The 13067-nt window shown below is 41.2% G+C and overlaps 1 protein-coding gene across 2 annotated transcripts in view; it reads left to right on the top strand.

Moving 5' to 3' along the window:
• The window catches only part of HSF2 (heat shock transcription factor 2), a 23963-nt gene continuing 10896 nt past the window's right edge, over positions 1–13067 (top strand). For both annotated transcript variants that reach the window (XM_048935598.1, XM_048935600.1), the window contains exons 1-10: positions 1–290; positions 3314–3422; positions 3641–3768; positions 4544–4668; positions 7925–8000; positions 9103–9164; positions 9277–9361; positions 10210–10379; positions 11547–11816; positions 12288–12393. In XM_048935598.1, coding sequence (XP_048791555.1) covers positions 69–290; positions 3314–3422; positions 3641–3768; positions 4544–4668; positions 7925–8000; positions 9103–9164; positions 9277–9361; positions 10210–10379; positions 11547–11816; positions 12288–12393 — 1353 coding nt within the window. In that variant the 5' untranslated portion in view covers positions 1–68. The remainder of the gene's footprint in view (positions 291–3313; positions 3423–3640; positions 3769–4543; positions 4669–7924; positions 8001–9102; positions 9165–9276; positions 9362–10209; positions 10380–11546; positions 11817–12287; positions 12394–13067) is intronic.

The raw sequence follows: 13067 nt of genomic DNA on the forward strand, positions 1-13067 counted from the left end.
ATGCTGCGCAGGCGCGCCGGCTGCCCACTGTCGCGCATGCGGGGCAGCTCAGTGCGCAAGCGCGCGGGATGAGGGGCGGGGCCGAGTGGCGCTGGTTGCCCTCCTCTCGCGCCCCTCCCCCGGTCAGACGGCGGAGGTCTCGAGCGACAATGAAGCAGGAGCCGCAACAGCAGCAGCAGCCGCCGGCCCATCAGCCGCCCCCCGCCGGCGCCGGGGTGCCGGCCTTCCTCAGCAAGCTGTGGGCGCTGGTGGGCGAGGCGCCCAGCAACCAGCTTATCACCTGGAGCCAGGTGCGGCGACGCGAGCCTCGGCCGTTGGTCGCCCCGCCCCGGCCGTGTGCCCCCTGGCTGCGGGAGGCAGCTCCCCTCTGGCAGCGGCGTTGCGGGTCCGGGGGCAGCGGGGGCCGGGAGGGTAGCGGGGCCTTAGGGGGCTTCGGTGGGGCGGCGCGGGGCGGGAAATCCAGGCACGGCCGGGCGGGCCCCTAGCGGGAGGAGCGACCCCGGCGCGGTTATCCGGGGACCGCGTGCGGCTGGAAGTGACGAGCGCGGGTGGCGGCCCGGGGCCCGGGCCCTGCCGCCGGCTGCGGAGCCTGCCGGGGCGCGGCTGGGGCGGGGAGCCGCCGCGGGGCACGGGTTGGGGCTGGGGCTCGGGCGGCGCGGCCGGCGCCGGCACGCGGCGTGCGCTGACAACGAGAGGCATCTTCCGCCGCGGCTCCGCCGGCTCGTCTGTAGCGCCTGGAGTTGTGTAACGGCTGCGAATTGTGTAGCTGAAGAACAGCGGGAAGACGGGAGAAGGGCGTATTTACATCCCTCCCCGCGGCCGCCCCGTTCCCCATCCCATGCGGCCACGTGGGGTAGTAGTTGCCGCGCTCGGGCTGGGCCGGCCGCGGCCACCTGCTCGCGGTGTAACTGCGCGGCTGCCCCGCGCCCCGACCGTAGCGGCCTTTGTTCTGTTGGCCCGGATGTGTTGTGCACCTTCAGTCGACGGAGCCGGGCGGGCATCACCTCTGAGGGAAGTGTCTGAGTGCCTGGCAGGTTTGGGCACGGGACGGGGATTGGGCTGCTGCTTTCAGTTGCCTGATGTCGTGGGACTTGTAGTTAAACCTGTAGTTACCGTTCTGATGCGCGTGTGCTTTACCGGGAACTTATTCTTAAAAAAAAAAAAATAATCCCATTCTCGCACCGTGACGGTGTCTTCAAGTGTTGAGATAACAGTTTTCAGTTGAGTTTAGCTCATGCGGTGGCTCAGTACCCTGCAAAATGTTTTACTGACAGTTGGGCTTACCAGTAGCTTAAGCTTTGTTGAAGAGGGAACAGGTTCCCCAAAGAAGTTGTGGATGCCCAATCCCTGAAGATGTAAAGCTGGGTATGTCCTGTCCAGGGTCAGCCTAATCTAGTGAGTGCCAACACTGCCTGCAGCAGGGGGTTGGAACTAGATGGTTTTTAAGGTTCCCTCTAACCTAACATTGTATCGTGTATGCTGTCTACACTACAGCAGCTTTCCTTCTGTTTTTTTTTTTTCCTCTGAAAGAAAGGTGCTGAGGCCAATGTGTTTTCTAGCTTTAAAAAGGCCTTTTTGCCACCTCATGCTCCATGGATGCTTCCCAAATTCATCATGTTTACCTCAAGTAAATATGCTAGGGACCATTGTTTGGTACCTTTATGTTATTTCCTCAATTGAAAATGAAGGCTGAGTTTGAGATTCTGCAAGGCAGTTTATGGAAGGAAGGTATACTGATTGTAGTTTGCGCAATCAGCCTTTAGCAGTTTCTGTATGGATGAAGATATTGGAAGCCCTTCATATGCAGATGTTGGCATATTTGAAAAATATGCTGCCTCAGTGAAGAAAGAGTCCTGTTATTGTGACATTTCATTGTTTTTTCTGTACAAATCCATATTTTTACACTGTGAGGATGAACACTGAAGCAAAACCAGCCAAATCATGTCTTAGTGCAGGCATGGGCAGCAGGAGTAACAAATGAAGTACATAGATTGTTGTCTGCTGCTGTCAGTAACAACAGGACTTGAGAACAGTGTTCAGGTACACAGTAATGCTTCACTGAGTTAAAGCTAGGCCTTAGCGTCTGTTTACAGCATTGATGTAAGTGACTGTTGGGGCAACGAGGAACAATGGAAGTATCTTTCTAATTTTCTGCAAAAGGTTTGAAGCTTTTCAAGCTGATAATGAAGTTAGGTGCTGCACAAAAGCTGTCTGCTGGCATTGCAGGTCGCTGTAGCACCGCTTAAAGCCTTCAGCTGGCGAGTTAGGTTATCTTAAAATGATCTGTTCTTACCCTTTCTTTTACTTCCTATTTTCTTTACGCTGCCTATTTCTCAGTGGGAGGTAGGCATGCGTTACTGGGAAGTTAAGAGGTTTTTCATTTGTTAGAAATAAGTTCCCATATCAGCAATCTTCACGTGGTCTCGTAGTTGGTTCTTTACACTTCTTTATTGGGGAGCATGCAGCTGCTGGGGATAGGAAACAAGTGGAGCTTCTTGAACTGAAGGGCTCCTGAGAAGATGGAGCGTAAGTACTGACATTTGACAAAGATTATAGGTGAGGTAAGAATATTGTGAATAGATTACAGGTAAAACCTCAGCCAGTTTGAAGTCTCTAATTCTGATTCTGCCAATTACTTGTCCTTTACTTAATGGAGCAAGATTATGGAAGAACAAAGAACGGAGGCTTCTATTTGTCTCGGTCTGTGGATGTAATTTGAGGATCAGTTTATTGGGTAAAAGATTGATCCTCTCAGAGTTGGCACGCAGGAGGAGGGAATTATTGTCTTGAGTGCTTTTTGGTCATTTTGAAATCTTGTGGACAGGCTCAGCCTTTTGACAGCTCTATCTTGTTGGTTAAGACTCTTAGACAAGTTGCACTTTTATGCTGGGTAGCAAAAGGGATTTCAGCTGTGATTTGTTGGTTTTTTTTTGTCTATTTTGTTTTTGACCTTTCACAGTCTGTGCTGTATTTGTATTCCCTCTCAAGATTTTAAAGTTCATACATACAAAATTTATGGCATTGTGCTGTAATGAAACTGGTGCTTGTTGTTAAACTTGTCGTTAATTAATTTCTTGAGGAAGTGTGGAGAGAAGCAATGGGAATGTTCTCCTTTAGATATGGATGGCAACTAATTGCTAGTTCTCTGTTGCAAAGCAACTGCAGTTATACGCTTTTGTTGTGGAAAACTGCAGGCAAGCAGATCAGTTACGTACTGCATGCACAAAGGAAACATTCCTATGCAGTGATTAATTCTGCAAGCCCAGAGTGTGTTCTACAATAGTCTTAAGTAGCTTTATGTCTCTCATTTTAGAATGGCCAGAGTTTCTTGGTGTTGGATGAACAGAGATTTGCAAAAGAGATTCTGCCTAAGTACTTCAAGCACAACAACATGGCAAGCTTTGTCAGACAGCTAAACATGTGTAAGTTCTCCTATTTTGTTTGTGTCTGTCACAGTTAAAGATTCTGGATGCCTTTAGTTGTGTTATTTTCTTTTGAAGAGTTCCTCTGTGTTGTCGCATTTAGAGTACTGTGTCATCCTCAAGACTGATAAAAGGACAGTTGGAACAATATAGTTTGAATTCCTTAGTGTGAGTTTTCAGATAGGAGTTTTTTCTTTTCTTTTTTTTTTTTTTTAAAGATGGCTTCCGTAAAGTTGTCCATGTTGATTCTGGGATTGTCAAACTGGAGCGAGATGGTCTAGTTGAGTTTCAACACCCATATTTCAAGCAGGGTCGAGAGGACTTGTTGGAACACATTAAAAGGAAGGTTAGTGAAAACTCAGTATTAAACCAAGTAATTTTAGTAATTTTAAATGAATAGCAGGGTTCATGGCAAGTTTTAATTGTGGGATTGTAAGTCCAAGTTGATTTTGGTGCTCTCATGCAAGTTCTGATTTATTTAAAGTTATTTTAGGGGCTTTGACTAGGCTGCTTTAGATAATTATTTTTCTCTCATAGTGAGTTTAACAGGCAGCAAAAATGAGTTATGCAAATAGAAGGTTCAACAGATGCATGTTAAGAGGCGGAACATGCTTTAACTTTACCATTCCTAATGTAACAATTTATTTTTATGTAGCTTGTTTCAGAACATAGCTACTGCAAGAAGTAAGCTTCCTACTCAGGAGAGCTGGAAGCAAATACGTAAACATATTTGTTATGCTGCTGTTACATTTCTAAAACTTGCTCTGCTGTTACTGAGAATTAGGTGAATAAGAGTAGCTATCAAGCAGAAATACAATAACTATGGTGAGAGAGAGATGCTTGTTAGCCTTGGGTTAATTTGAAGTAGTTCAGATGTAGAGCACTATCTACTGTGCCTGGAGAATCTGAACATAAACAAATGCTTATAACAAGTATGGGTGATATGGCATCTGTTGTAAGAAGTCTCTTCTTTTCTGTATTTACGTATTTGATGCCGTGGTTTATTACTGATTTTTAATTTGGTTATCAGCACTAGAGAGGTTATACTTGATCTTCAAAAGAAAATAGTAATTAACAGTGAGTAAAGGGAAGCGTTGTTTCTGACTTCTCATCTCTTAAAGGTTTCTTCTTCGAGACCTGAAGAAAACAAGATAAGCCAGGAGGATCTCTCCAAAATAATAAGTAGTGCTCAGAAAGTGGAGATTAAACAAGAGACTATTGAATCTCGATTGTCTGCCCTGAAAAGGTAAATGCTCTGTCAACAGCTGATCCCTAAAATGGAGTAATTCTGGTAATAGATATTGGAAAACAAATATGACATAAATGTAAGACCTAATTTTGATAGTGTTTGACTTGAACTGTTGTTGTAGAAAGATGAATTTCAGTGAAAGATTTGCATTGCAATTGAATATTTAAGTATGACTAAAAGTAATAGACAAAATTGGTGTCTGAAGAACTGTATCTGATAATTCCTTAATGCTGCTGGAATATTCAACTAAGTTCTTAGCATACGCCAAATAAGCTTAGTTGCTGTGTTTAGTCTAAGGTAGTTTGGTTCTTGCAAATTACTTAGACTTTCATACTACAATTACTGTTCTTACTCATTACTTTATTTTCCTCTTGCTGTCTTCATTCCCTCAGTGCTGAAATTACAGGACAGTTAATCCTTATGAAAACTTGTTTGGAATTGTAACTTGGAAATTCATTAGTTACAACCACAGATATGTAGAATCTAAAATCCAAATATAAATTGAGTATTTTTAGAATATTATTTCCTATTTAGTAATTATGTTTTGTTGTTAATAATATGAGCAGTGTGAGTCAGAAATACTTGAGTGTGTAGATAGAGTAGATGAAGACAGGATTTATAGAGACAAGCTCTTGCACTGAAAGTCACAGTACCTCAGTGGTACCTATCTCCAGGACTTCAAATTGAGAAAATAATTGCTTGCCTCTGTGGCAGATATAACTAGTAAGTTCAAGTTTTGAAAAATAAATGGTTTCATTCGCTTGGCATCTTCAGTTCTAAATACTGAAGTTTGAAGGGCAGACTTATTTTGATTAGGAAGGGTCTCTATTAGAGACTGGCCAGTCAGAGTAAAAAGGTTCCTGTTCACGCTATTGGGTCATATAATTTGTGTTGGAAGAAGCCTCAGGAGACCATCAGGTTCAAACCAAGCTCAGAGCAGGGCTGACTGGCTGAAATGACATTTTTTTCTAACATCTGGACAGTTTGCGAAGATGTCTTTGACATCTAAGTTGTTCAGTGAGAATTAAATGATTTAAGTAAAACTGGATCTAAATCAGAAGAGCCAATCTTAGGAAGTGGGAAGATTGAGAAAGCTCAGAATCCCTGACTGCTGTTGTTGAATTTGTGATGGAACTGTCTTTAAACTGTTGGACATTTTAATCCTCAAAACTGCTACTAAGCTGCGTCCTACTGCATATCAACAACTGTTTATGAAAACTGAGCTTAAAATTCCCTAAAAATATGAAACACTGGTGGAGAGATTTTCATTCTTTGGCATACATCTTGAAAATTAAACTATGAAAGAGGGAAGGCTGGTATGTTGTTTTTCCTTATGTGCTGAAGCTTTTGATATTCATTAGCTACTGATGAATGTGCTTTATGCTGTCAGCAACCACAGGGTTCATGGGTATGATAGCAAGGGTCACCTTATATCAGTTTTTATGCTGTCTTAGTTCTGGACTCTTGTGAGTACTGCCAAGGTTTGTAAACAGGCAAGGTTTGTAAGAGACAGTGTTTCAGGAAAACTGCTCTCTCTGCTATGCTCGTCACCTAATGTACCCCTTTAGTGGAATTAAAGGCAACCTATAGCTGTGTGTAAGACTTCAGCTTGTTCTACAAAGATCTGTTCAAGATGGATGTACAGTTTCTGATAGATGGCTTCCCTCCAGCAAGAAATGTGTGAGGGAGGGCAAGTAGCTGTAATATAAATGATGAACTGCAGTATTTGCTACAGAACACTATTTTCAACTTAGTCACCACCATTAGCTATATGTTTTCACCAGTGAAAAACAAGTGCCTGCATGCTGTGCTGATAACAGTCTATACCAGCAGAAGTGACCCACTGTTTCACTGCTGCTGTTTTGCTGTAATTGCTGGTAAGATGTTGCCCACACAGTCCATCTTTCATCAGCTTGAACAGATGGGAGTCACAAGGCACCAGATCCAGACTATACAGTAGGACAATGCAGCCAAAGTTGGCATTGTGCTTCGCAGTCTTCAGGCTGCTGTGGAGCCTGGAGTTACCTTGTTACAGGAGGTTGCCTTCCCTGGCCTGACTCTGGAAGTTTGACCCTTCAAGCTTTATCAATGTCTTGATGCATCAGTCAGCATTGATGGTTCAGGTTCCTGGAAATCCAAAAGGATCACCCTTTTTCTATCCCAGAAGAGAGTGCACATCATTTTACTGGCTGAGAGCTGTGTCTTGAGATTTTTCTTTGATGGTAGACTCGCATGTTGCCACTTCTTGGGCAGCCATTTTGACTTCAGCTCATAATGGTGACACTACTCATCACTAGTAATGATGTGATCCAGAAACTGTCACTTTCAGACTCATTGGTACAGTAGGTCCTGACAAACTTTCATATAGTATTTTCTATTCCTTTGTAAGCATTCATGGGACCCACCTGGCACAAGCTTTGAGATATTCCGGTGTTGCCACCATTGTTTTTGATGCACTGAAGCTCATACTCAGTTCCATACTCAGCTCCTTGGTTGTAGTCTGCTATTGGCATGGGTGAGCTGATGGATGGAGATGCTGTTCGTTACCCAGAGCTGTGCATGGCTATCCAGAACACGGCATGTCTTTGTTACTGTCACCACCACTGAAGTGCACCACCCACCACCTCACTGTGCTCACATCCACTGTTTGGTCTCCATATAAACATTCAGCAAGTGTCAGTGAATGTCAGTGGGTGCAGTTTTTTCCACATGGAAGAATTCAGTGACACGCCATTGCTTCATATGCACTTTCATATCAGATGCCATTTTGTCAGACTGCCCTTCTGGTGCCACCTGTTGCACAGCAACAGAATGAAACAGAATATTGGTGGGACGGTTCAGCATCTACTGCCATACCACCAACATCCTCTGATGTTGTGGATCAGTGTAATAAAATAGGAGGAATTACTTTCTGAGCAGCTCTCCTAGAATGAAAAGAAGGTAACTTTGTTGTTTGAAAGGGCACAAAGCACCTAATTCCAAAATGCTGAATTAGTATTGATATGTGGTGTGTAATGCCTAACTTGGGGAAAATATGTTTTATGGAGTTTGGAAGTTCTCCTCAGGGTGCTTGTTGTGTTTGGTTCTCCATTTTATAATTATTTCCGAGGATTGCTAAATGATTTTTTTTCTTTTTGTACAATCAATAAAGCATTTCAGAAACCTTTATTGAAATTAACTACTCTTTAACAAAAATTAATAATATGAATACTTCAAAATTCAGTTTGATTTTTAAATTATCCTTTTCAAACAGGGAGAATGAATCTCTTTGGAGGGAAGTGGCAGAACTGAGAGCAAAACACCTGAAACAACAGCAAGTTATTCGGAAGGTAAGGCTTCATTTAAACACAATCAGTGGGTGTTTCTGAAGTAGGAATGCTCTGTCTTACTCTCCTGGTGTCAGCTGGAATAGAGCTGATTTTCTTTGTAGTGTCTGTGATGCTATATTTTGGCTTGAGAAGAAAAGCAATGCTGATAACAGACCAGTGCTTTAGTTGGTGCTGAGCAGCGCTGTATAGCGTCAAGGATGTTTCAGCTTCCCCTAGTGCCCTGCCAGCAAGGGGGACTGGGGGTGCACAAGGAGCTGTGGGGAGGACAGAATCAGGAGAGCTGACTCAGACTGGCCAAAGGGATATCCTGTGTCATGTGGTGTCATGCACAGCTATGAAACTGGGGCAGTTGGCTGGGAGGAGCAGCTAAAGATCAGGAGAAACTGGCTGGATGTTGGTTGGTGGGTAGTGAGCAATTTCTTTGAGCATCCCTCATTTTGTAAATATATATGTGTGTATGTAGATGTGTATATGTTTTTGTCATTTTTGCTTTTCTGTCTATTTTGGAAATTCTTTTTACTTGAAACAAACTTTGTATTTCTGATGATATCAGAACAACAGATTATTGAACGGAAACCATTAATAACACATTAGCTTAGCTTGATGCTTAGATCTGTGATCTACCAAAACTGTTGTAAATTCAAAGAGTTTGCAGGTTCTTTTTTTTCTTCACGTATATTTACATAATAGTAATACTATAAGCTGCAAATAATTACTGTGTCTTTTTTCCATGTTGTTCAGGCCAGATGTATGCATTTAATTCTTAATATTAAAACATGCAGGAAGAGAGACTGAGATTTCAAGGGGAAAGGCAACTGATGAATACTGTCAACTGTATGGGTCCTTTTTTCTGAATTTATCAAGAAGACTTTTCACTAGGCCGCAGTATTGATAGATACAGGATACACATATGGTCAACATTCTTATGTTGCTTATAAGAATTTTTCTAATAGTTGAATTTAATGACTTTTTTTTTCCTCTATAGTAAATGAAGTGTACAAATTTATTCTTTAGTGCTTGCTATGTGAAAAAGATATCTTGGTGCCTTGAGAGAAGTAATTATGGAGCAATGTAACTAAGTATAACATTCTTTTCTTCATAGATTGTACAATTTATTGTTACCCTGGTGCAGAACAACCAACTAGTGAGCCTAAAACGCAAGAGGTAAGTGTGGTCTTGAAAAGTTGCTATCCACTCAATATATTGACGTTTTTTTTTCTTAAATGAAACGTAAGAATTAGCTCCTAGATGACTGATTTCCTTTTCTGTGATTTAGGCCTCTACTTCTGAACACTAATGGGCCTACAAAGTCGAATGTATTTCAGCAAATTGTGAAAGAACCAGCAGACAATAATCATCATGTAAGTTTTACTTTATGCATACCATTTGTTATGGTGAAGGAAGTAGTGAAGAGGGACAGACAGCTCGTGTCTTTCTTACTGAGGATAAAAATGTTGAAGAGCTTTCAACTTTTAGAAGTGGTATGCCACATTTTCTTCAGAAGCAAGTGTGTTGATAATTGCCATTCGCTTTTCAGTATAATCACATAGAAGCCACTTAACTACGTATAGCGTCATGTGAAAATGCTGACAGCAGTTGCTTTTAATAGTAGCACTGTTAAGGACATTTATGTTATGTTGTTGTCTTCTTGAGTTAGGAGTCCCAGTACATGAACAGGAATCCACCTGCAAAGCAGCACCTACCCTGCAGAATCATGTTAAGTTCTTGTGCTGCCTGAATGTCCCACCATTGAAAGATATATTCTGCTGTCCAAATAATTCTGGCTGGGGAAATTATTAGAATTATTAGCTTGGGACTAGAATTAATAGCTTTATAATGAAGTAAAAATGGCAGATCATGACTAATAGTAACTTTTTTTAGTATTTTTAGTTCATTTGTAGTCTTGCCTTTGTAGCTTTTTGTTGCTTTTGTTGTCTGACATTGGTAGTACTTTACTTGAATACCTTTATTACTTGCCAAACATTTCTTCTGTAACTGCTCTTTTCCAGCTTGTTCATTTATATATATTATTTATATATGTATATATATTTCTATCAAACATAGATCTGTAGAAACTCATTGTAGTCTCCAAGGCATAGGAAAACCTTCTACCTCTTTAGAATTGTGGTATTGAAAGATACAGTGATAACTGTCAGAATGCTGAAGCTAATTGTCCTTCTGTCCTCTCATTCTTACAAATTATTGTCAGGTACCTCTCAACAGAACTGAGGGCTTAAAACAAAGAGAACAAATTTCAGATGACATCATTATTTATGATGTTACTGAGGATGTGGCTGATGAGGAAAATACCATGGTTGATGAAGAAAATGCTCCCATTACACCAGAGACAAATGAAGATACCACTTCAGATTCTTCTAAGTAAGAAGTCTTTAGAAGTCTACATAGAAAGTGGCTTCCAATACTGAATAGTATGCAGTAATTCAAGTGTCTGGAGTACTCTTGCACGTATAGGAGCATTATCTCTGAATTCACACTAGATTTCCTCTGGATTTTGTTCCATGTAGTTGATTGGCTGTAGGAGGTTTTAATATGTTGATAGAAACTAGTGAAAAGTAACCTGTATTACTTTTCTTTTTACTTTTTACTTTTTTACTTTTTACACTCTTGTTAAATGTGCTATTTGTCCAAAGACATCACTTATGTCTACTTTTTGGTTGTGAAGACAGACAGCTATTCAATTTTAAGAACTTTGGGGGTTTTTTTGTTTGTTTGTTTTGTAGTCCCAAGTGTTTTGTGACTGCATGTTATCTTTTTGCTATAGAAGTAGTTCATCTTTTGCCTATGAGCAGAGGTTAAGATGCAGCTCTGTTCCTTGGTTGTGTGGTACTGATAGGACCTGTGTTATGCCACAACAAATAAAATTTAGAGATTACTATTTTATACTTGAATTAACACTTGTGTTTGTTGAACTGATGTCTGGGAATGCATTCTCTGATAGAAAAGTTTAATTGAGATTAGGTTTCAGTAGGTAACACAACTACTTAAGGGTTAAGAAAACTCTGAAAATACAGAGATAACAAATGAAAACCATTTTGTTTTTTACATTACCTTCCTTGTATACATAAGAAGCTTAATTAAATGTAACAGTATTGACTGAGGTCATTCCTGTTACTGCTAATCCAGAGTTAAATTGTGTTCCACCAGAAAGATGCACACTGTGTGGTCTGTCTTGTTTGGTGGTCTTATGTGCTTTGTCCTACTTTATGCATAGTTCGCATTTATGTGCAAGCTTGTACTTGTTGTAATGCAAAAGCATCAGAATTCCTATATGCTCAGAATAGTGTTGTTGTGACATAGCACAACAGTATTTACTGGCTGAGCTGCATTAACTGTATTGAGTGTTACTGTGCCATACCAGTGGAAAATAGGTATGTTTAGAATATCTGGCTGTATTTCCTGTTAAAATGCTGAAGGAAAATTAATTTCCATATTTTAGCTTGGCTGAAATGGAAAATAACTAAACCTACACATTTACAAATTTAAGAGTGTATGAAAAATTCATAATTTATTTGTCTTGTTTTACAGCTGCAGTCGTTCTCCTGATATCGTAATTGTGGAAGATGATAATGAGGAAGAATACGCCCCTGTAATTCAAGAGGATAAAAGCACAGAATCGGTTGCTGTCTCAGCTAATGATCCCCTCAGCCCTGTCAGTGACAGCACAAGTCCGCTCATGTCAAGTGCTGTACAGCTGAATAACCAGTCAACTTTAACTGCAGAAGACCCAGTCTCCATGATGGATTCCATACTCAGTGAAAATGGAGTAATTTCACAGAATATAAATCTCCTTGGAAAGTAAGTAGCCTGTTTTTTAAGTATCAGAAATTATTGTTTGAAGTCAAAAGAACCGAATAGTAACTCCTAGTTCTCCTAGTTGAGAACTTATTAGCTTTATTCTGGTAATGTAAGTGTTATAGATAAGCCATTTAAACTGACGTTGATGTCAGGATTTATGTGCAAGGGTTCCTGCAGACGGATTGGATTCTATTAGAACAAGTGAGATGCAGTTGTATTTCTGCTCATGATAGTTGTAGTCTAATACTAATGTGATTTCTCTTTTGGAGTACCAGCCTTCCTTACTTGGCTTCTCCTCTACAGAGTAGGGTTTAAGTCTTTCCCAGGAGTTTATTTGTAATGAAAGGCAGTCATTATAGTTCTGGTGGAAAATTTTTAGGTGATATACTGTATCTGTGTAAAACTTAACTGTGATTTTTTTCTTCCTTCTTTTAATAGATGCAATATTACAATATTGTTTTTGTCTTCCAGAGTTGAACTTCTGGATTATCTTGACAGTATCGACTGCAGTTTAGAGGACTTCCAGGCCATGTTATCAGGACGACAATTCAGCATAGATCCAGATCTGCTGTTTGATGTAATTTTCATAGAATCATAAAATGGCTTGGGCTAGAAGGGTTTTTTAAAGATCATCTAGGTCCAACCACGCCAGCTATGGACCCTATCCAACCTGGCCTTCAATGCCTTCAGTTCTAGTGCCTCATTACTCCCCGAGTAAAAACTTTCCTAATACCTAATCAAAATTTCCCATTTTTTAGATTTAAACCTTTTCCCCTTGTCCTGACTATCAGGCCATGTAAAAAAAATTAGTCTCCCTTCTGTTTATTATAGAGCTCTTCTGAAGTATTGCAAAGCTACACTGAGGCCTCCCCAGAGCCTTCTGTTATTCAGATTGAACAAGTCCAACTCTCACCACCTTTGTAGGAGAAGTGCTCCACTCCTCAGATCATCTCTGTGGTCCTCTGGACCTTTTCCACCAGTTCCATATTCTTGTGCTGGGGGCCCCAGATCTTTATGCAGTACTCTTAAGTATTGTAGAGCAGAGTGGTACAATTGCATCCCTTGCCCTGGTAGCAACCCTTTTTGATTCAGCTCAGGATACAGTTGGTCTTCCAGGTTGCAGGTGCGCACTGGCTCCTGTCAAGCTTTTCATCCACCAGAACAGAACTCCGAAGTCTTTCCAGTTTGTATGCATCTGGGATTGCCCTGACCCAAGTGCAACACCTCACACTTGGCCTTGCTGAATCTCTT

This window comes from Lagopus muta, chromosome 2 (assembly GCF_023343835.1).
Source record: "Lagopus muta isolate bLagMut1 chromosome 2, bLagMut1 primary, whole genome shotgun sequence".
Lineage (NCBI taxonomy): Eukaryota > Metazoa > Chordata > Aves > Galliformes > Phasianidae > Lagopus > Lagopus muta.